The sequence below is a fragment of the Schistocerca gregaria genome, chromosome 5 (genome assembly GCF_023897955.1).
Source record: "Schistocerca gregaria isolate iqSchGreg1 chromosome 5, iqSchGreg1.2, whole genome shotgun sequence".
In the NCBI taxonomy this organism is placed as follows: Eukaryota; Metazoa; Arthropoda; class Insecta; order Orthoptera; family Acrididae; genus Schistocerca; species Schistocerca gregaria.
Window position 1 is genome coordinate 199,437,278 of NC_064924.1, and position 25,646 is coordinate 199,462,923.

The 25,646-nt window shown below is 37.2% G+C and overlaps 2 protein-coding genes across 3 annotated transcripts in view; one reads left to right on the plus strand and one right to left on the minus strand.

Annotated features, from left to right (window-relative positions):
- LOC126272808 (WD repeat-containing protein 89) overlaps positions 1-25,646 on the minus strand; it is a 264,167-nt gene that overhangs the window by 235,401 nt on the left and 3,120 nt on the right. For both annotated transcript variants that reach the window (XM_049975994.1, XM_049975995.1), the window contains exon 2: positions 10,869-11,016. In XM_049975994.1, the coding sequence (XP_049831951.1) occupies positions 10,869-11,014 (146 nt within the window). In that variant the 5' untranslated portion in view covers positions 11,015-11,016. The remainder of the gene's footprint in view (positions 1-10,868; positions 11,017-25,646) is intronic.
- Positions 16,121-16,549, plus strand: LOC126273287 (protein ZBED8-like). The gene has a single exon (XM_049976831.1). The coding sequence runs from the start codon at positions 16,121-16,123 to the stop codon at positions 16,547-16,549; it is 429 nt and encodes a 142-aa protein (XP_049832788.1).

Below are 25,646 nucleotides of genomic sequence, written 5' to 3' on the forward strand. Positions count from 1 at the left end.
GTGATGTACAAACAATAAGTATAGTACACACATTTTAACTTTGTTGCTTTTAAATAGGAGTGTGGGGTATATATGAAGCAAGTATTGCTAAGGGGGGGGGGGGGGGGGGGGGGGGGAGTAGTGAAAACAAAGTATATTTTGTAATAAGTGTCTAGTCTCAGTATAGGCAGCTAGCTTTCCTTTCTGAGGAGCTGTACGAAGTACTGAGAATTGCGTAATCATTCTATAATAAAAGATTGTTAGAAATAAGCAGCACCAATTGTCTCACTGACTCATTAGCTTGTGATTTAATAAAACGCCCACAGAAGCTAGATAATCATTTATCTTTTGTCATTTCAGAAATAAGTGTTCAAAGAAAATTCTTTTTCATTCTAAAGGGGTTTAGTAATGTGCTAATGTTGTTGATATAATCTGTTTGTGTGTATGTATGGGGGGGGGGGGGGGGGAGGTTACTAGCCAGTGTCTGATTACCCTTAGGGTAATGGTCTCAGAAAGCCTGAGAACCACTGCTGTACAGTTTGTCAGAATATCTGTCAGGGACATAAATTTCACATAACTGTAGTGTTTGTATCAAACACAGCTTGACATAGCCAGTATTAAATAAGAAAAGCAGCTGAGTAGTATAAGAGAAGGAGCGATGGCTTTCATCAAACTAGTTGCTTTCCTTCCACTATACATAAACAAAGTAATTCCAGTAATTATCCATTTGAGAAGAATATCACTAATCATAATTTAACAATGAAAAGAATCAATTTTTGACAAAATAATGGAATTTGATAGATAAAACTCTACTCACCAAGTGGTGGCAGAACACACACATAAAAGAAGGTTATAATTAGGCAGGCTTTCAGAGCTAGTGGCTCTTTCTTCAGGTAGAAGGTTTGGAAGGGAAGGAAGAGTGTTGAAGGAAAAGAACTGGCAACATTTAGGAAAAGGGGTAGCTTTCGGGAAAGTCACCCAGAACCATGGGGCAGGGGAGACTTACCAGATGGGATGAGAAGGAAAGACTGACTGATTGGTATTTTAATTTTCAGTGGACATGATTTGAAAACCTAAGAACTGAAAGGAGGAAAACAGGGTAATGTCCAAGGCAGAGATTACTGTTTAAACATTGTGCACCAGTTAATAATGGGGGGGGGGGGGGGGGGAGGTGGGGAAGAAGTGATTGTGTGGCATTGTTGGTTTGGAGGCCCCAACTGGTGGGAGTTCGGGTTCCGAAATGCAGGTCTTATTTCAGATGGCACTACATTGTGTGACTTGTGTGCCGGTGACGATGAGATTGAGTGGAAGAAATCTCCAACCCACCCGGGAAGTGAACACAGACCCACTGCAAACACTTACCCCTCAGCTAAGCACAGACAGTTAATAAGAGTGAAAAGCTAAGTGCATTGTATGTAACAGAGGTAGGAGGGGGGGGGGGGGGGGGGACGGCAGCAAAAAATATACAAGGAAGAAAATGAAAGATGTAGAAAACTAAAACAGAATAAAGAAAGGAGTTGTTACATGAAGATATGCTTAGAAAGAAGAAATTAATGTAAATTAAGGTCAGGCGTGTGGCAAGAACCAAATACACATTGTAGCGATAGTTCCCACCTGTGGAGTTCTGAGAAGGCTGGTGTCTGGGGGAAGAATCCAGATGTCACATGTGGTGGAACTGGCACCTAGGTCACGATTGTCATGTTGTAGAGCATGCTTTGCAACAGGATATTGGGTGTTGCCAATATACACCCTTTGTCTACGCCCATTCATCCTAACTTATAATTTGGTGGTAGTCATAAATTTTCACCGGATGAGATTTGAAAACCTGAGAGCTTAAAGGTGGAAGCAATGCTCAGAAAATGATTGTTAAATACTATACCTATATCCCTGATTTATCGGTAACAAAAATATTTTTACTACAAACTGATTTTATATCGTCGACCTTGTCTTGCTGACCAGACACTTCCTTCACAACTGACCATATGGTTTTACTTTGATCCTGTGAATTAGCTATTCTATTTGCATACAACATACTCTTTGCCTTCCTAATAACATTTTTAAGCACCTACAATACTGTTTGTAAACGGCTACTGTGGCTTGACTGTGACGATTCCTAACATTTTTATATAACACGCGATCTAGTGTAAATGATATCCTTATCCCACTAGTCAGCACACAGGCTGCCTAATGCTCCTGGGTACCCCACATAGAATTTTCTAATGGAAAACACGCGGATCTAGTGTAGAGAAATGTGTTAAGGAAAGCATTATTTTTATCATCTATGTTATCGGCACTATAAACATCCTGCCACTCTTGTTCCTTGAGAAGGTTTAAAAAACTCTCTACTGCTGTTGGATTAGCTTTCCTATATAGTTTGTAATTATATGTGACATTTGTTTAAGTACAAAAGCCTTTTAGTGTTAAAATTTGTGCATCATGGTCCTTTCACTAACAGAATTCCCAGCTAGTAATGAAGACTGAATAAAAATATTATCTTTGACTGTGCTACTGTTCCCTTGCATCCTGATTGGAAAAAACACAGTCTGCATCAGATCATATGAATTTAGGAGATCCGCCGACATTCTTTATTCGTGCACCCTCATATACAAAATTTATACTGAAGTCACCACATACAACTAATTTCTGGTACTTCCTACAAAGTGAAGCAAGAATCCTCTCTAGCTCGAGCAGAAATGCTCTAAGTCAGAGTTAGGGGACCTATAAACAACAACAATGCAAAGTTTAGTTTTACTAAATTCAACTGCCCTTGCACAACATTCAAATATCTGTTCAGTGCAGTGTCATGATAGGTCTACGGACTCAAATGGAATACTGTTTTTTTTTTTTTTTTTAACGTACATAGTGCCCCCCTCCCTCCCCCCCCCCCCCCCCCCCCCCCAGCCCCCCAGCAAGGAACTCCTTGAAAAACAGCCAGCTAGTCTGTATCCTGGTAAAGGAAGCCTCTGAATTGTCAAATAATTTAAGTGGTGCTCCAATATACCAATAATTTCAGAGTCAACATCTATATGCAGTTCACTAACTTCATCTCTAATACCTCTAATACTTTGATGAAATATGCTAATTCCTTCTACTTGGAAAAATGATGTCCTCTGAAGGTGAGCCCTTAGTTAGAGGGACTTCCTTTAAGCAGGTATACCCATCAGCTGACTTCAGTCTAAGAAAGGTGCAGCTGTAACACCAACTACTACAGGAATTTTTCCACGAGTGATCTCACCACCACACATTACACTGTCACTTATAAGTTTTGCCAGCCTCCCCTTCCCATACCTATTGAGGCACAGGCCATGCCTAGTGAAACCCAATCTACTGACAGACCCAACTGGCACCACTGAAATGTGACCCATGCCCTCTGCTATCAGCACCCTCTCCGGCCTCATGTTAATGCGCCTAACAGCCACATTAAGATGCGGCTGATCATGATGCTGAAACAGTTGCACAAAATGCACATTAGTGCCACCAGTTTGACTAGCTATCTTTACCAGGTCACCACCTACATCATATTCCCCATCCCTATCTAGACAGTTCCTGCTCCACCCACTATCACTACCTGATCCTCCTTCATAAAATTCCTACATAACTCCCCTATTCCGCCAGTCACCTGAGCCAACCCTGGACAAGGCTTCACAATGCTGGTGACCTGGTACTCACTCCCCAATACTTCCTGCAACTGCTGGCCCACACCTCTACCATGCAAACTACCTAGCAGCAGAATCTTCTTCTTTCTGTTAGACTTTGCAACTGACCTTGGCCTCCTAACTGCTGAGGACTGCTGCATGTTCCATGCACATAAAGCTACAAGAGGCACCTCTCCATTCAACTATGACAGTTGGTCAACTCTATTGCATATATGCAAAGTATAACTGTCTGAATACCACCTCCTCCTCCTACCTGCCTTCTTGCCAACTGCCAGTTCCCATTCCCCACCACCCTTCACCCTCCTCAACCTATCTAGTTCCTCCTTTGCACGATTTAACTGCACCTGACGGGCACAGATCTTACACTTCTGCTCCTCTATCAACTTACTTCTTCTACAGATTCTGCATTCCCAGGAGATGATCTCGCTAGAATGCCCACTGTAACTATGGTATACAGCATGTAATGGTAAAAACAGTTAAGAGCACATGGTAGTACAATTTCATGACAGTAATAAACAACTGAACAATAGACTCATTCACCGTAGAATGAGGTATCCGTTTCACACAAAGACAGTGTCAAATCAATTATGCTATGGATTCTGCAAGAGTGTGGAAGTGTTGAGGAGCTATTCTCTAAAAGTCTGCTCAACAGCTGACCACAAGCCATAAAAAAAATAATACAAGCATGCATGAAGATATGTATATTAACCATTATACCTAAAGGACTGAGGTAATGTCACCACTGGCAACAGCAAATAAGATGGTAACTTAAAAATAATGTACAGGTCAACAGCACTTTGAACTGGACACAGCAATTACAGCACAGTGTTAGTTGATTCCAAGAGGAAAGTATTGTGTTTTAAACTGATTCTGCGGGCCGTCCAGGTGCTATGGTGGCAGAGGAACAGAGAAATGAAAACTTTGAATGGCAAGAGGCCACCATTATCAGAAATGTAAAGGCTTGAAGGTCATATGATATGCAGTCAACAGGCCACCTGTTTCTAGGAGAGGGGTAAGGGGGAATGTTGGTAGGAAAGGGGGATGGGCATGCCAGCAAAGAGAATTATCCATGGGCATGTAAGCTGCAAACAGTAACAGCAAGACCTGTCCCATACATCCTCCCATCACCACCTACTCCAGTCCAGTCACAAACATCAGCTATCCCACCAAAAGCAGGGCTACCTGTGAAAGCAGTCATGTCATATACAAGCTAAGCTGCAACCACTGTGCTGCATTCTATGTGGGCATGACAACCAACAAGCTGTCTGTCCGCATGAACGGCCACCGATAAACTGTGGCCAAGAAACAAGTGGACCACTCTGCTGCTGAGCGCGCTGCCAAACATGACATGCTTCATTTCAATGATTGCTTCACAGCCTATACCATATGAATCCTTCCTACCAACACCAGCTTTTCTGAATTGCACAGGTGGGAACTTTCCCTGCAATACATCCCACATTCCCATAGCCCTCCTGGTCTCAACCTTCATTAGTCACTGTTCTCACCCATCCAGCCCCTTCCCTGTTCCCATTCCAGCACTACACAGCCATCATTCCACCATCACACTCAGTCTTTTTACTTCTCTCCTTTTCAGCTACTTCCCCGCCTCCTCCCCCCCCCCCTCGACTCCCCTCACCACCAAACCTGCAGCACTTCACTGTCTAACACCCCCATCATACTCCCCTCCCTGCCCCAGCTTCCTTCTCACCCCCACCCAGTCACCACTCCCATCATGCACAGGTGCTGCTGCTCACAGTATGGTTTCAGTTACCTGAGATTGCAGTAGTGTGTGTGTGTGTGTGTGTGTGTGTGTGTGTGTGTGTGTGTGTGTGTGTGTGTGGGTGGGTGGGTGGGCGCGCGCACGCGCGCGTGTGCGTCTATTGTTAATGGCCGAAAGCTTTATTTGTGACAGTCTTTTTGTTGTGCCTACCTGTGATTCAGCATCTTCACTATATGGTGAGTAGCAACTTTCCTTTTCATAATATTGTCACATTCCACACTGGATTTTCCACTGTTGGATTACTGATATACAAATATCACTTAGTAGTGTAGGGGATGATCTCTGCAATAACAGTTACCAGTGTATTCACACAATTATTAAGTATGTAGTTACAGAAAACCACTGAAATTAATGTACTTGAAATGTAACACAACCTTGTTAGGATCACGTAGCCTCACGTGGAGCATTTAACTGCCCATTTTAAAACATTTTTGTATGTCTTCTTTTAACTAGCTGTATATCATTCACTCCAAGCCAAAGGATACCGATGGTTGGCAATATATTCTAGCAGTTGAAATAATGAAAGAATATGAAAATTTGGTCTTTACCCACCAACGAGCTTTTGAATTTGCACTGTTGTATTAATCTGAACAAATGGAGTGTTAAAATTTGAATGCTCTCTGTTGATTGTCTCAAACTCTCGTGAAGAGTAACCAAGTTGGTAGAGAACTTTGTTTCTGATACAATGCTAGAGATTAAACAAAACATCTGTATGCAAATTTCACATTAATCTAACATTTCAGCACGAGTAAACTGTGGCATACAGGTGTTTCCCACAGTAACATTCATTGTTTTGATCATGAATGTTCAAGTAACAAACAGAGCAATGAAATAAATTTGTTACTCATAACTAAATGCAATAACTCGCCACTTTCATTACTCATATCATTAGCTGATCCCGGATAAATTCTCTATATCAGTAAAAACTGGTGCTACTTTTTATGAAGCAAATAATAGTTCTGGCCCACAGTATACGGGAAAATAGGCTATGACTGGAAGTGGAGATGACAAGAGGAGTAATACAACATTATCATTTTGATATGGGTAATGCAATCTGCTCATCATTTATGATGGATGTTTGTTTACTCTACCAAATTGCTATACACGTGCAACCCCATCTCTGATTCTTTAAAGAACAAACTCCCATGAATAAAACATTATCAAACACAGGATGAGTATAGTTGGGATAATTTACGCTTTATTTTAAGAAAACTGGTTTTTAGTGCTTCCCAATGTTTATGACGACATATCTCCTGAAATACATGTCATACAGTGATATAATTGGATACTGTCTGGAAAATGTGTTGCAAGTACAGATGGCAGTAAAGGAAAACTAAATTAAAATGGTATGTCTGATGTTGAACTTTCACTGCATGAACAATAAAAAATATAGTAAGTGCTTAACTATTTCAAAAATGTGGTACGTGATAAACTACTTTCCTTTCACAAATATGTGGATAGCAGGGTATCAAAGAGTGGGGGTGGGGACTGTCAGTGAGAAAAAATTTCAGAAAGGTTTGAAATTGTTAGTAAAATTTGTTGGAAGTTGCTAAATCTCTCACTCTCAAATACTGGACAACTTTAGTTTGGATAATCTACACACCATTGGTTATTCTGCCTCAAGACATAAACAAAGTCTCTAACTTTAATACTTGACTTACAATGTTAAACCTTTAATGTAAGATTATACCTCTTAAGTAGTAAATTATTACAGCATTTAAAATTTTTAGATTTGGTCAACAATTATATGGGATACCGAAAATTAAATTTTTGTTGCCCCTGGAAACCAGCAGATGGGCAACCTGCAACTGGATCCAGGTGACTGTTTTACCCATTTAGTAATTTAGATAACTTCATTTCTGCGATCATGTATAATGTGACTCATTTACATTCACCCTATGATGGGATCTACAGGATATGTGTGAATGAGAGAATGGATGACGATACTCGATGCACCTACATTACAAATGTAAATATGCCTTCTATGCAGACACTGTCACAATCCTGAACTGAATAAGAAAGACGGATCCATCACATAAACATCCCATCCCCTTACAAAACTTTTCTGCATAATTCAGGAAGCCTGAAATTGTTCCTGTTTGCGTGCTAACCCATGTGCCCTGTGACAAGTAGTTTATCAAGGCACTTACATAATACCATGGACTTGCAGCCTCAGCAGTTCTGAATGATGTGGCTACTCATGTAGTGTAACCAGCATTCAAATGATGAGAAGGATGCTTGACATTGTAACCCATTTACCTACTTTTGCATTACAGTCTAAGCGACAGAAATCTAAATCAGCCTGGAAGATTACAAAGATGGCATGATATTTACATCTAACACATAGCCTTTGATGAAATGATTGAAATCTAGAGTAAGGTCAGTTATATCTCCCTTGGAAACATGCTTGATAAGCAATAGTAAGACACAGGTAAACAAAAACAAGGATTTATTACAACCACAGCAGAGAGATATAATGACAAAGGAAAAGCTCTTCTCTTGTCATCGGTAGGTTACAGACTTCCTTTTGTGGCAGCTTGCGTTTTGGAGCCCCAACACCATCACAAGCATTCTTCCCAAGCACTGAAGCGAAAAAGTGCCATTCTATATCAAACCCAAAATCTTCTTTATGAAACGAGATGTTAATATTTTTTTTTGTTTGTTTTTATAGTGACTTGCTGCCCCATCCAAAAAGTAAATAAGTTTTTTTATGGAATGGTGGTGGTGCTGTTTAATGTAGTTTGTTAATTTTAGTTGAAAAATGTGCATTGCTGTAGTGTTGTGTTCGAGGTAGTCACTTATGACACAAAATCTGTGGCTCATTAGTTCATCTTCATCCTTATAATAGAATACAAATGGATGAACTGTGGCCTGTTTGTTTACCCAGTGGTGCCCTTGTACTTCATCTTGAACAACAAAGCAATAATTTTCTGAAAAGTCACCAAGAACTAAGCATTCATCAGCTGCCAAGGTTTGCTTCATTGTCTTTCAAATATTTACTTTGAGCTTTTGTAAAAAAATTATGCTTTTTCAGATTTTCAAGGTTAACCACCAACACTTCAAAAAATTCTTCTCGTGATTTTATGACTGTCACCATTTCAGTTCTGTCTTGTGTCACTCACTGTTTGTATTTTATACTGTCAAGCATCAAATAGTCTTCTTCAGATTCTTCAAACATGTCAAGTAAGGCTTGTTTGTCTGGACAATCTCCACATTTTCCCTTGATCATACAATTGTAACTGTCAATATTGCATGCCATAACTTCCAAAAGGTCTTTATAGTCAACTCTAAGATTGGCCCCATCTACCATCAACTTTACATTCTGATGATACAAACAAACACAAACATTGTGGATGCCAGATGCCCCTGCAACAATACACCATCTTGGTCTCAACTAGCGAAACTTTGATCTTCCAACTTCAATGTCAGGATTTTCTTTTTTAAACTCAGTGAACTGTTCATTTAAATTACACAGTATTAATCTTTTTTGTCTTTGAATCTTAGAACCATTTTCTTTCACAGAAACACAGTCTTTTTTGTCAGACATCAAACGACTTATTTTCATCGTCATAATATTTAATAACTTTATTGATTGTGTTTTCATCTACCAACTTAGATGCACTTTTCTTCTGTAATGCTGGTAAAGTTCCCCGTTCTTTTATTAATTGCCTTGTTCATTTAACACGACGTTCTGGCACATTAAATTCATCATTAACTTCTGCTCAACTCCAAGAATTTGGCGGTAAACTAATAATCTTAATTTTATCCTCTTTGTTTGAAGTACTGCATTCAGTTTTTAGTTTTTCTATCAAATCATCATATTCAGTTGGTGAAGTTTTAGAACTTCCATCTGTTTTAGTACAAATTGTATTTTAAAATGGAACTTCCAAATTCTTTTTGACTGTAGCTGCCACTTTCTCAATTTTTGTATTCAAGGCACTTGGTCCTTTAACTTGACTTAGTTTTCTAATTTTACTAGCAGGTGATATACCCAAGATCTCACAAGCTGTATCTACTTTTTTAATGGTTGCTAATAAGTTAGAAAATTCTGTATCAGAGGTTTCACTATCCTTTCTCTTGTGAATTACAAATATCTTAGAATAACATGCTGGACACAATGATTTTCCTGGTATGAGGTGGACAAAAGGGCTTTTATTTTTAGAACAATGATCAAATGTTATTTCTCGCAGACCTTTTGTTATAGGTTTCTTATGTTTCTCAAAAAGGTCCATGCAAGACTGACAAAAGAGGTGATGAATTTTTTTTAACTATTTCATTTCATGGTACTTGCATGTTGATTTGACCTCTGGGCCGACTCGTAAGTAAAACAACACTTTTTCTTTTTCACTGTAATCTTCAATTAAAGTAATGTCTTTAGGATACAGTCCACACACACTTTTATGACATGTTTCATCAATAATAACACCAACAGAACACTGAGACATCATTTTTCAACTGCACACTTCAAGAACTTCTAGCTAAATAAGGGTACAATTGTTAGTTTAAGGGGGAGACAACAATCAGACTTGTATAGGCTTGCACATGCAACTGTTAGCCTGCTGAAACAATTACCACAGCACTGTTTCGACAAATAATCATTAGCTAGTTAATGTGGTGTGTTACATTATGCAGTTGGTACACTTTATTTGATTAGCCTACCAGATATTGCAGATGTTAAAAAATGTATTTTTGACACATGTTTGTAATCTTTTTTCCATAACTTCCAATTGAATCTCAAAGTTGAAATTTATACTGAAGTTTGATATCATAAAGGTCAATTAACTGTGAAATTTTCTGATTTTTATCTGGTCCCCCAACAAAGGTATTGCAGGCCACAAATGGAAAAATTTAAAAAAAATCCATTTTTTAAAATAGTGTATTTTTTAAGTGTAAGCTGTTCACCATTGATACTTTTATAAAAAGTAACTACACCATACAGTGTAATAGTAGGAAAAATATTAAAGCTGAGAAATTAATCTTTCTTTGTAAAGCTAGTGTTCAAAAATTGATTTTTTAAATTTGAGCTATTAAAAATATATTAAAGACTACATTCAGCTAAGTGGTAATGATGTTAATTTGTAGCCCAGAGTGTGTTGAACTAAATGTATTTTATCTGAAAGGCTTAGGACAATCCACTACTGAATAATTGTAAAAAATGTAGACACTTGCAAATACGAAAAAATGTATGCGGCCTGGAACAAATATGGCCACCATTTCAAAATAATAAACAATAAAGTTTTTAAAAAAATATTTTTGTGACTACTAAACATTGGGGAATTCAACTAGAAAATACAAAATTTTTCTGAGATGGTCAAGCAACCAGTGCTGGACCACTTGGTATGGTTTCTTTTGTTCGCCTGACCCACATTCCCTTAAAATGCAATAAGGGTTGCACAATTGTGATATAAATGTGGTTTTCACTAATCTAAGAATAGGATAGTAATACAACATACCTTTGGCCACAAACATGGAGAATACACTTCTGTTCCAAGGAAACAGCAACTTCATCAAGTAGCCTATAGGAATTCGTCACTACATTATCATCAGTGTTCATGGGGTTCTCAGTTCCTTCCCTTCCCTCCACTTTCATTCCAGTCATTCCTATTAATAAAATATACATATTTCAATGCACATCTAATCAATTCAGTGTCAATTCAACATTTTTAATTACTACACTGCAATCATATCACGATCATTTAAGGAAATGTACAATTCTCCACATATTTCTGTAATTTCATAATTTAATATAATGTTTTCAGAAGTCTTCTGTAAGAGAAATTATACAATTGTCAGATTATCAGAACTACTAACAATCCTAAAAACTGAGAATATCATAAGATTGCCATCCACACCCTACCTTTTGAATTTGATTACATAAAATTACTTGTTTTAGTTATTTGTGAAGAAAACATATGCTGTAAGTAATGCTCAGTGATTTGAACATTTTATAATTGGAAAATCTGAAATTATAAATGACTTCCCAAGAGATTTGATCCTACACCACCCAACCATACTGTGTAGGTCAATGAGCTCTCATTTTGTTTAAAGCGAGACACTAGATTTATTTCTGATAATACAAGAATTATAACAGTACATATATGATAAAATAGCTACAGAAACACATATGCATAAGCAGAGTTCAGCAGGCTCTCACTAGAAAATCATGTGTTTCTGATATAGTATAAAGGAGCAGCACAAATTTTGTACTTTTAAGTAGCTCTCCTGGGAGAGGTTAGCAGCTGCATGAAAATTTAGGTAAAAATTACTACAGTCTCCATCAGATGATACAATACAAATAGAATTTCCAGTACAAATAGAACTTCCAAAAGGCATTTGACACAGTATCACACCTATGCATATTATTAAAAGTACAGTTTGTGTGGGGTATTAAGCAAAATATGTGACGAATGAAGACTTGTTTTAGTAGGGAGGATGTAGCATGTTGCACGTACTCCACAAGCAACCATACAGCACATGGCATAGGGTACCCTGTACCACTACTAGTCATTTCCTTTCCTGTTCGACTCACAAAAAGAGCAAGAGAAAAATGACTGTCTATATGCCTCAATACGAGCTCTAATTTCTCATATTTTATCTTTGTGGTTATTTAACAAAATGCATGCTGGTGACAGTAGGATCGTTCTGCAGTCAGCTTTAACTGTCGGTTCCCTAAATTTTCTCAGTGTTCCTCCAAAACAATGTCACTTTCCCTCCTGGGATTCCCATTTGAGTTCCCGAACCATTTCCGTAACACTTGTGTGTTGTTCCAACCTAGTAAAATATCAATGAGTCACAGTTGGAATTGGTCAACTCATACAAATATCTGGGTGTAAAAATTTGTAAGGACATGAAATGGAATAATGATAAGAAGGTGGCAAACTTCAGTTTATTGGTACAATTTGGGAAACACAATCAGTCCACAAAAGAGACTGTTTACAAATCAATGATGAACCCATCCGATAATTGCTTGAGTCTGTGGGACTTGTACCAAATAGGATTAACAGAAGGTATTGGACATGTACAGAGAAAGGCCAGTATGAATGCTAACATCCACAGGGCAGTGTAATAGAGATTCTGGAGAAACGCAATTGACAGTTACTTGAAGATAGCTGCAAACTACCCTGAAAAAGCCTATTTACAAAGTTTCAAGAACCAGCTTTAAATGATGACTCTTAAGAATATACTGCACCCCATACACATCACTGTAGGGATTTTGAGGACAGGGTTAGATTAGTTACAACACAGATACAGGCATTTAAATAGTCATTCTTCCTGAGTTTCATGTGTGAATGAAACAGGAAACAGCTCTAATAACTAGTACAATAGGAAATACCCTCTGCATGCACTTCCCTGTAGTTTACAGAGTATGAATGTAGATACAACACCTTGAATCTTTGTGTAAGAATACTGCAAAGGAGAATCACGTGGTAACAAAGGGTGGGGCAGAAAAGAGTCTCGGTGAAGATCAGGACTACATTAATGGATATGGCTTGGTAAATTCAATAACAAATTAAAGAAATGTTGAGTTTCATTCTGTTTTGAGGCTTTATGACTGGGGAAAAAATTACAGCTCTATGGGACCAGTTAATATATAGTTTTAGTGACTTCTTTTATCAATTAAAGGGTCATGTATAGTTTTGGAACTGGACAACTGTACAGATAGATGCAGCTTTATTAATGATGGTCTATGTCTCCAAAGAGAAAGTATGGATAAACTGGCGTGGATGACAGCAGAATCAAGAGCCAGTCAATCATTAAGTAGGAGAAAGGGGCGGGGTGGGGTCGGGGTTGAGAGTGGCTTTTTCCTTTGGGGTACACTGAAAGGTATGACTGTCATGTTTTTTACCAAAATATTAGTGGGGTAAAAAGTAAAGGCATTATACTTCAAATTCTGATACATATTGCCAAGCATCCAATGACCAAAAATTTGATGTGAACAATGGGACATTTGTCACTTACTTCGCAGAGGTATGCAAATATAAAGACATTGATAACCCTATGTTTTGCAGTGATCACGATTTTGAACCACTGAATGTGAATATAAGTTCATGCTAAGATAACAGTAACAGTCAAATTACACTGGAGTTTGGCTAGTAATTTTTGTTTATTCATGTAGTAACTCAATACTTTATGACGTACTTTAACCTCTTTCTTTTTCTTTTTTTCATTTTGGTCATCTGATCACCACACCAATTCAGAACAGCTCCTTTTCTTCTAGATTTTATCCTTGTCCAATATACTTTCATTATCACAGTTTGAAATTTTGAGGGCAACAAAGACTCAAAATAAAGTATTGAATTTTGTTTTTCTTTTAGCTGCACCTACCTGTGATTCAGCATCTCCACTATATGGTGAGTAGCAACTATCCTTTTCTTAATATTGTCACATTCCATCTTGGATTTTCCATTGTATCCATTGTATAAAAACACTAAATTTAATAGACAAAAGTAGAATTATAAAAATGGAGCAAATGAATCAAGCTAAAGGCATTACATATGTGTAAAAAATGAGATTATCAAGAAACAAGAATGGCTAGTGGAAAAATGCAAAGTTGTAGAAGAGTAAATCACTTTGGGAAAAATGGATGCAGCATGTAGAAACATTAAAACAACTTTTTGGGAAAAGAGAAGCAGCTGCGCGAAAATCAAGATGTCAGATGATAAACCAGCACTAAACAATGAAGGGAACACTGAACTGTGAAATTAATTTATAGCAGGGCTACACAATGAAAACAAACCTGAAGCCACTATCATGAAAAGAGAACTAGATGAAAAAAAGATGGGAAATACGACAGTGGACTGTATAAAGAAAGATTAAACGGTGGGTTTTTCATTCATAAAACATATCTGAATGTTGACAGTGAGAATACTGTTATGCTTCATGTAAGAAGAGGAAAGGTCTACCAAAAAATATTGGAATTCAACAACTGAAGGATAGTGGCATACCAAGAATGTGGTTTCTAGTGTTTCGTGGGCATACATGACTCTTATGCAAATACAGAATCAAAAGGTCAGGAGGGCCACCCTCAATGCCATGCAGGATTTCAATGGCCCCACACATCTACAGACCGAGGATAGACATGTTGTTAGTAGTATCATACAATCAAATCACATAGCTTGAGTTAGTAAGCAGGCATTTTTGTATGAAAAAGGTCACTTTCAAATCCCTGCATATTATTTAGATTAGATTTTGTTTTCATCCCACAGATCCAAAAATGTGATGATTCTCGTGGGTGTGGAACACGTCAGAAAGTATAACATAAAACATCTGAATATAATATTCGCTGCCCTGATCATCTGCCAGGAGATTGTCAATAGCTGATTACATTACAGGTATTGCTAATATTTACAGAATTAATAGACTGTCAGAATGAACTTTCAATAAATTTATCTTACCCAAAATACCTAATCTTGATTGTTGCGATCAAGTTCTGTCAAAACTGAAATCTAAGAGACATTTTTACTTAAGCTGGTCTAACAGTCCCTGTTAAGTTATTGATCTATAGAAGTGGTCGTCAAACTGTGGCCCGCGGGCCGCATGCAGCGCAGGACCAGGTTTTCATGCGGCCCGCAACCTTCCTCAGCTTCGCATGGGTAGCATTAGTTACCTACTTACCTGGCGTAGTGGTGTTTCATTTAAGGAAACTGCGCAGAATTGTGATTAAAGTCGGGAAAGTAATTAGGTAACTGAAAACCATCCACCACTTTCATTTAACACGCCACTTGCCGGTGATCTGCAGCGTTAAAGGCGTGAGCGGCCTGGTAGCCAACAATGTGAGCCGTGCACCAAACGTGCCGCGGGCCCACAGCTGCTCGTTTGTCGGTGGCAGGCTTGTCTCACAGCTGCCTCATTGTTAGCTTTGTCGTGTCAGTGTGTCAGTCATGAACTAAGTTTTGGTGCCCCTGAGCAATCATCGCATATTGAGTGTATTTGTGCTCATTTTTGGTGATATAATTATTAGTGGAATAGATCATGTCTGATGTACCCACAAGAACAGTGACAAAGAGGAAAATATGTGAAGAGAAAAGAAATTTCCAAGAAATATTGGAAAAAGAGTTTTGCTTTATAAGTGGACACAGAGAAGGTACAGGTACTTGCATAATATGCCGGCATATAATTGTGGGACTGAAGAGATACCATTTATTTCACCACTACACAAGTAAGCACAATTCATTTACAGTAACTTTTCCTTTGGATTCAAATGAAAGAAAGGAATAAAATTGCTCATCTAAAATCTACCATTTGTCGACAGAAGTTGGGCAAAGTGAGACTGCTACAAGAGCATCATACCACGTACCTAATATTCTGGCAATAAATATGAAAGCTGAAGCTGAATTAGTGAAGCAATGTATGATGACTGTTTCTGAAACTTTGTTTCAAAATTTCTCCAACAGTAAACAAATATCAGCTGAAATAAATAAGCTAACACTTACAGAATCTACCTGCCGACGTTATATAGAAGATATTTCAAAATATATGTTTGAGGCAGTAATTAATAAAGTCAAACTATGCCAATACTTCAGTCTTGCATGTGATTCCAGTACAGACTTAGCTTCGATGGCTCAGTTTTCATTATTTGTGCATTACTGCACAAATGATGCGGTAATAGAGGAAGATTTTTTAGCAATTATAACCATGAAAAGTCACACAAAAGGATGTTTTTTGTGGATGTCAATAACGAATTTGTAAAAAAAATTACTTATCTATGAGCAAATTAATATCAGTATGTACAGACGGTTGTCTGTCAATGATGGGCATCAACAGTGGTTTGATAACACTGATTAAGATGGAATGGAATTTGCCAAATTTGCTCTCCATTCACTGCTTACGGCATCAAGAAATTTTGGCATATCAAATTTCAAAAACCAAACTGAAGAACATTAAGCAAACGGTTATAAGTGTTATAAATTTCATTCGTGCCCGTGAACTTAATCACCAAAAATTTAAAGAACTTCTGCAGGAATTGCAAGCTTTTGACAGTGATGTTCTCCTACATACTACTGTCAGATGGCGAAGCAAAGGAAAAGTGCTGGAACGGGTTGTCAATTTGAAATTATTTTATTCTTACAACAAAGTGGCAAAAATTGTCCTGAACTTGATGATGATGAATGGTGGATACTTACAGCTTTTTTGACCGATATTACACAAAAATTAAACACGCTTAACTTGGAATTACAAGGACCAAACAAGATAACTGGGCAAATGACTAACAAAATATTTGCATTTGAAGCCAAACTGCTATTATGTATAAAAGAACTTGAAGTAAAAGATCTGCCTAATTTTCCAATTGTCGCTATGTTCCAATCAGGCTTAACTATCACCGAAACTATTTACCAAAACATGAAAGAATATTTGGAAGAAATAAAAAACAGATTTGCAGTTGTTAAGAAATATTCGAAGCTGTTTCATTCTCGTAGAGAACCCTTGGCATGTTGGACTTGATGATCTCAAATTATTTTGCCAATTTGGATTTCCTAAAACTAATTTGCTAAATGAAATAATCAAACTTCAGCATAAACACAGCTTAAAGGTCTGTTTATAGAACATCATGAAATACAACAGCACACTCAGTTTTGGAAATTTGTGTCTAACAATTATAAAAATTCACGAGACTGTGCACAATTCATTTTAACACTATTTTCTTCAACTTATCTTTGTGAAGCTCCACTTTCAAAAATGAAGACTCTGTAAAATAAATATCATAATCGGTTGTCCAGTCATTTAGAAGACGCAATAAGGATTGCACACAGCCCAAATGACACAGGTATAGACAACATAGCCAAAAAAGTTCAACATCACAAGTCACATTGATGAAAAATTATATAGTTGTATTTACGTTTGTTTTGCAATTATAAGGAATAAAAACCAGTTTGAATAAGAGACCTGTAGCTTTCTCATATAGCCTGTTGCATGTGTAGTGCATCTGTCGTTTTCTTGTTTTTTAAATTTCTAATTTATTTCTATATTTTTTGAAAGTCTGAGATTAAGGCAATTATAATAAAGTTTTGTGGCCATTTGAATAATGTAATATAATATTTTAATAATACATCTATCTCATCTAGCATGAAAGTACTTTAAAATAAATTTCAGGAACAAGATACACTGATCCCAGATTTGTTTTTGGTAGTGGCACAAAATTACTAATGATTCCCTTCCTTCCCTTCACCCTACATATGCTCCTGCCTAGCTACATGAATATTGTAAGATTATGAAAGTCATGTGAATTTTATTTTCACAGAGATAATTAATCTGGAATCAATTAGTCAGATGCACTGTATGCTTTTTCCCAGTTCATTGAAATTTGATCAGCAGCATTTTATACAGTTTTCAACACTTAAACATGGTGACAGTCATTCTGTGAAAGTCGGTCTCAAAACTCGACTCCTGTGAAGACTGACTAAAGATGTAATTGTTGACAACGTGACACAACTACTCATATGTCTCCTACGAATATATCCCCCACAATCTAATAGTTGTCAAACTGGAGGACAGATATTTAAAAATCTTTTTCCCTGTATTGCAGAATTTCAGTGTCATAAACATGGCTTATTGTTGTCAGCAATTGCACAGCAATGTTATTTGGCGAAGGAGTCATATACATCCAACAGTTGCGAGTGGTTTGTTTCCCAAAGTACTATTTCATTTTAACAGGTGCTAATGTTTACAGTTTCTGAAGAACGATAAATGATATATATCCACGTCCGGTAAAGAATAAATGGTTTGCGGCTGTCGGCTATACCTGTCTCCTTCATCAAATGAAAAATATACTGGAAAAATTGTAAGTAGGAGCATGTAAAGTTGTTCTATCACCTTTACAGGTGCCACTTGGTACAGGGGCAGATAGATTTGTTGTTGCTGTGGGAGGGGACATAATAATGGAAATATTTTCTTGTTTGTCTCTCAGTGCTGACAACAAATGGGTGCTTGTGCCTAGTACCAATTATCTGCTATTGTATCAATCTTAAATGAAAGTGGGTTGGATTCATGATTACGCATTATAGAGACGTCCATATGTAGTACATATTTGTTAAAAGAAGTAATTAGTCATTAGCTCTTAAAAATGTGTGTGTGTTTATCCTCCACTTCTCCTCCTAGATCCTGGGATCGATTTCAACCAAACTGATACACATAGGATTTCCAATCTGTAAAGAAATATTGTGGAGTAAGCAAAGGCAATGTCTTATTGGGGCGGGGGATGGTAATGTAGAGGGAGAAAGGGGAGGAGGACATGGGCACATACAGGGGAAGTGCGAAATGGACAGCTAAAGGGGTAAGGGATGATGAGTGAGGGGAAAGTCGAGATGGAAGACAGAGAATGAGGGAAGGGAGAGACAGAATAACATAAGAGTGGAATAAATACATATCTTGCCAATGGCAGGTACCTCATCTAGTATGAAATAAAATTAAGGCTGTTGTAGTTCAGTCAAGTGAGTTGAAGAAAAATGACTTTCAAAACATGTAGAAAACAGTTGTGATCATGTCTCATGTTACAAAATACATTTAAGTATAAGTTCATTTGCTGTTATTAATCATATCTGTTCCCAAAGACAATGCATCAATATTTTGTCGGGCAATTACAGTGTTACAATTTACGGGCCACTGGGGGTGGCAACAATCTGAAACAGAGAACATTCCACACATAGTGGTCAGAATGGTATTGATTTTAACGATAAGTGGTAGAAAGTCAGTGGTAGACCTCTCGCTTCTTTTCTATAGCTAGTCTATTGGAGGTTCATAGCACACCATTTACACAGTTTACCAGTTAATAAAAATATCTGGAAATCTGCGGCCAGAGGTGGCACATCGTATTGTTAGTATCGGCCCTTGAGCAAACAAGTTTAACGAACACTGATCTCTAGAGTAGGAGTTGCCTGTCAAAAATTCTTTCAAACTGTGCTTTATATGAAATCAAGTTTTTAATGGTCACTGGCAATTTAATGAAAATGTGTATTCCTGAATATTAGACCCCTTTTTGGACCAAGGTAAGTGATTTTAGGTCATTATGTAGATTGTTCTTATTTCTAGTGTTGATAATGTGTATTGATTTTTGGTTGGAAACAGAGATATACAGGTATTACTTGCAACAAATTTTACTAGGGAATAAATATTCTGAGAAGTAGTGATCAGAATACAAACTTCCTTGAACAGGTTTCTACATGATGTTCTTGAATTTACACCACATATGATTCAAATTACACATTTGTGCACGCTAAACATTTTTGCTCATATATATATATATATATATATATATATATATATATATATATATATATATATATATATCCTACATCTGACATCATTCTCACTGCTAATACAGATTTGCTTAGGTGCTTCAGCAATTTTGTGGTATGCCCATCCTAACTGAATTTATTATCGAGTTGCAATCCCAGAAATTTAACACTGTCAATCTCTTCAATATGCATGTCTTCATACGTTATACACAGCTGGAAGGAAATTTCTTACAGATTCTGAACTGCATATTAGGGGTCTTTTCAAAGCTTATTGGCAGTGAATTGGCTTTAAATCATGTATTAATATCAGCGAAAATCCGATTAGCAGTCATTTCTAAATCTATACTTGACTTGCTACTTATTGCAATGTTTGTATCATCTGCAAACAAAACAAACTTAGCACCTGGCAACATAACAAATGAGAGGTCGGTAATGTATGCAAGAAAAAGCAAAAGATCCAAGATCGAACTTCGAGGAACATCACATGTAATTAATTCCCAAGCAGATGAAGACTGACTGCTTGCTGCACTGGTATTTCACGATGACAGCCTTTGTTTCCTGTTAGTTCGACAAGACTCAAATCATTTCACAACCTTGCTGGTGACACCATGCTGTGATTCACACAGTCAAAGGCTATTGACAGATGACAGAATTTGCCAGTAGCCTCTAATTTGTTATCTAAAGAATTGAACACATTCTCACTGTATGTGTAAACAGCTTTCTCTATATCAGAAACTATAACTTGGACAATATATTATTAGCAGTCAGATGTTTAAGGAGATGCTTGAAAATAACCTTTTCAAATATTTTCAAAAATACCAGCAAAAGTGAAATTGGTCAATAGTTTGATGGTATCTCTTTATGCCCCTTCTTCTATGTTGCTGTTGTTGTTGTTGTTGTCTTCAGTTCTGTGACTGGTTTGATGCAGCTCTCCATGCTGCTCTGTCCTGTGCATGCTTCTTCTAGATGTCAACTCCTTCTACTCATTGGCTGTATTTTTAGATATAAATTAAGGGAGGGGAAGGAAAATAAAACTAACTTAAACATTAGTGTCATGCAATATTTTGTGTAATGTAATATCTTGTACAGACAACTTTTATTAACCTGACACATTCCACATCATTACGAAGTGTTGTATTCATGATCTATTAATCTATTAATCTAATCTAATCTTCATCTCCCAGTACCTACTGCAACCTACATCCTTGTGAGTCTGCTTAGTGTATTCATCTCTTGGTCTCACTCTACGATTTTTACCCCCCACGCTGCCCTCCAATGCTAAATTTGTGATCCCTTGACGCCTCAGAATATGCGCTACCAACTGGTCCCTTCTTCTAGTCAAGTTCTGCCACAAACTCCTCTTCTCCCCCATTCTATTCAATACCTCCTTATTAGTTACGTGATCTACCCATCTAATCTTCAGCATTCTTCTGTAGCACCACATTTCGAAAGTTTCTATCCTCTTCTTGTCCAAACTATTTATTGTCCATGTTTCACTTCCATACATGCTTTCAGAAATGACTTCCTGACACGTAAATCTAAACTCGATGTTAACAAATTTCTCTTCTTCAGAAACGCTTCCCTTGCCATTGCCAGTCTACATTTTATATCCTTTCGCATCAGTTATTTTGCTCCCCAAATAGCAAAACTCCTTTACTACTTTAAGTGTCTCATTTCCTAATCTAATTCCCCCAGAATCACCCGACTTAATCAGACTACATTCCATGATCCTTGTTTTGCTTTTGTTGATGTTAATCTTATATCCTCCTTTCAAGACACTGTCCATTCCGTTCAATTGCTCTTCCAAGCCCTTTGCTGTCTCTGACAGAATTACGTCACCGGTGAACCTCAAAGTTTTTTATTTCTTCTCCATGGATTTTAATAGCTACTCCAAATTTTTCTTTTGTTTCCTTTACTGCTTGCTCAATATACAGGTCGAATAACATCGGGGATAGGCTACAACCCTGTCTTACTCCCTTCCCAACCACTGCTTCCCTTTCATGCCCCTCGACTCTTATAACTGCCATCTGGTTTCTGTTCAAATTGTAAATAGCCTTTCACTCCCTGTATTTTACCCTTGCCACCTTCAGAATTTGAAAGAGAGTATTCCAGCCAACATTGTCACAAGCTTTTTTCTAAGTCTACAATGCTAGAAACATAGATTTGCCTTTCCTTACCCGATCTTCTAAGATAAGTCATAGGGTCAGTATCGCCTGGAAAGTTTCAACATTTCTACAGAATCCAAAGTGATCTTCTTTGAGGTTGGCTTCTAAAAGTTTTTCCATTTGTCTGTAAAGAATTCGTGTTAGTATTTTGCAGCTGTGACTTATTAAACTGATAGTTCGGTAATTATCACATCTGTCAACACCTGCTTTCTTTGGGATTGCAATTATTATATTCTTCTTTAAGTCTGAGGGTATTTCGCCTGTCTCATACGTCTTGCTCACCAGATGGTAGAGTTTTATCATGACTGGCTCTCCCAAGGCCGTCAGTAGTTCTAATGGAATGTGGTCTACTCCCGGGGCCTTGTTTCAACTTAGGTCTTTCAGTACTCTGTCAAACTCTTCATGTAGTATCGTATCTCCCATTTCATCTTCATCTACATCCTCTTTCATTTCCATAATATTGTCCTCAAGTACAACACCCTTGTATAGACCCTCTATATACTCCTTCCACCTTTCTGCTTTCCCTTCTTTGCATATAACTGGGTTTCCATCTGAGCTCTTGATATTCATTCAAGTGGTTCTCTTTTTTCCAAAGGTCTCTTTAACTTTCCTGTAGGCAGTATCTATCTTACCCCTAGTGAGATAAGCCTCTACATCCTTACATTTGTCCTCTAGCCATCCCTGCTTAGCAGTTTTGCATTTCCTGTCGATCTCATTTTTGAGACATTTGTATTCCTTTTTGACTGCTTCATTTACTGCATTTTTATATTTTCTCATTTCATCAATTAAATTAAATATTTCTTCTGTTACCCAAGGATTTCTACCAGCCCTCGTCTTTTTACCTACTTGATTCTCTGCTGCCTTCACTACTTCATCCCTCAGAGCTACCAATTCTTCTTCTACTGTATTTCTTTCCCCCATACCTGTCAATTGTTCCCTTATGCTCTCTCTAAAACTCTCTACAACCTCTGGTTTAGTCAGTTTATCTAGGTCCCATCTCCTTAAATTCCCACCTTTTTGCAGTTTCTTCAGTTTTAATCTACAGTTCATAACCAATAGATTGTGGTCAGAGTCCACATCTGCCCCTGAAAATGTCTTACAATTTAAAATCTGGTTCCTACATTTCTGTCTTACCATTATATAATCTATCTGATACCTTTTAGTAGCTCCAGGTTTCTTCCATGTATACAACATTCTTTCATGATTCTTGAACCAAGTGTTAGCTATGATTAATTTATGCTCTGTGCAAAATTCTACCAGACATCTTCCTCTTTCATTTCTTACCCCCAATCCTTATTTACCTACTATGTTTCCTTCTCTCCGTTTTCCTATTCTCAAATTCCAGTCACTCATGAATATTAAATTTTCGTCTCCCTTCAGTACCTGAATAATTTGTTTTCTCTCATCATCTGCAGAGCTACTTGGCACATAAACTTGTACTACTGTAGTAGGCATGGGCTTCATGTCTATCTTGGCGACAATAATGCATTCACTATGCTGTTTGTAGTAACTTACCCGCACTCCTATTTTTTTTATTCATTATTAAACCTACTCCTGCATTACCCGTATTTGATTTTGTATTTATAACCCTGTATTCACCTGACCAGAAGTCTTGTTCCTCCTGCCACCGAACTTCGCTAATTCCCACTATATCTATCTTTAACCTATCCATTTCCCTTTTTAAATTTTCTAACCTACCTGTCCGATTATTCTTCTAAAGAGGCGTAATGTAGCATATTTCCACTCATAAGCGATTGGTTACACAAATAACTTAAGATAAAACTCAACTCGCATAAGCACTCTTTGATTAATGTCGTTGGCATGTTATTGAAACTGCTAAAATACTTAGAATTTAACTATTTTGTGATGGATGCCACTTCTTTGGGAGATGTGAGTCTTATTTCCATTTTACTGAAGTTATTTGTAAAGGCTGGTCCCAGATACTCCGTTGCACTGTTTACTGAACCTGTTAACCTCAAGCTGTCAGTAACAGAAATAAAGTACTTGTTTAAGAAGTTTGAAACACCACATGCACTTGTTACCAATGTCTCATTTACTTTTAGTGCTATCTGTTCCTCTTCCTTTCTGGCCCCACCTGTCTCTGTCTTTACTATATCCCATACAGTTTTTACTTTGTTGCCTGATGTAATTATCTTTTTCTCATAACAAAACTGCTTTGATTTCTGGAGTACTGGCTTCAATATTTTGCAGCATTCTTTGCAATATATTACAATGTTAACATCAGTGCTGTTCCTAGATAGTAGGTACAGTTTTCTTTTTGTCCAACATGATATCTTTATCCCTTGTTTAATCCATGGTTTATTTTTAGACTTCTTTTTGATTTGAGTTACCTTTAGGGGAAAACAATTTCCAGAAGAGGAAGTAACTTTATTAATCAATGCTTTGTATTTTCTGTTTGAGCCAAAAGTATTGTAAATATCTATCCAATTCATGTCTTTGTGCAATCTCCTAAAATTCCCAATTTTTGACTTATTTATTCCCCTCCTGTAATCAGATTTAATAATTTTTTTTTCATCCTGACAAGTTGCAACGTTTAGATTAGATTAGTTTTTCGTTCCATAGATCCATGCTGAGGAGATCCTTATGGATTTTTTTTTTTAAGCTGAAGTAACAATACTAATAGTATGAATATGTACAATACATCATTTGTTTCTATTTTAAAAAATCATTAATCGAGTAGAAGGAGTTGGCCACTAGTAAGTCCTTCAGGCTCCTTTTAAAGTGATCTTTATTTGTAACTAAATTTTTTATGTTTGCTGGCAAATTATTGAAGATGCGTGTTCCTGAGTAGTGGATCCCTTTTTGAACTAAAGTAAGTGCTTTTAAGTCCTTGTGCAGATCATTTTTGTTCCTGGTATTGTATGTACAAACTGAACTGCTTGTTGGAAAAAAGAGATATATTATTTAGAACAAATTTCATTAAGGAGTAAGTATACTGAGAAGCAATAGTTAGTATACCCAGTTCTTTGAAGAGGTTTCTACAGGACGTCCGCGAATTTACTCCACAAATAATACGTATTACACGCTTTTGGACTCTGAAAACTTTTGTTTGACTTGAAGAGTTACCCCAAAATATTATACCATATGACATTATGGAATGAAAGTAGGCAAAGTATGCAAGCTTCTTCATTTTTGTCGCCTATGTCTGCTAACACTCGAATTGCAAATACAGATTTGTTAAGGCGTTTCTGCAGTTCTGTGGTGTGCTCCTCCCAACTGAATTTATTATCAAGTTGTAATTCCAGGAATTTAAGTCTGTCGACCTCTTCTATCTGCTCTTCTTCATATTTTATGCATATGCTGGGTGGAAACCTCTTAGCAGACCTTTCTAGAACTACACTTGACATACTATTTATTGCAATACTTGCGTCATCTGCAAACAAAACGAACTCTGCTTCTGGCAGTGAAACTGATGAGAGATCATTAACGTACACAAGAAAAAGCAATGGCCCTAAGATGGATCCAGGTGGAACACCACATGTAATTTCTTCCCATTCTGATGATGACTGATGACTTATTTCACTAGTCCCTTGCACTGACACTCTTTGTTTCCTGTTAGTGAAGTATGACTTGAACCATTTGGCAGCACTGCTTGTGACACCATAGAATTCTAATTTATTTAAAAGGATGTTGTGGTTCACACAAATGCCTTTGACAAATCACAGAAAATAAATGCTGCTTGTAACTTGTTATTTAATGAATTAAGTACATTTTCACTGTAGGTGTAAATAGCCTTCTCCATATCAGAATACTTCAGAAATCCAAACTGTGTTCTTGATAATATGTTATTTGTGGTCAGATGGCTGAGAAGCTG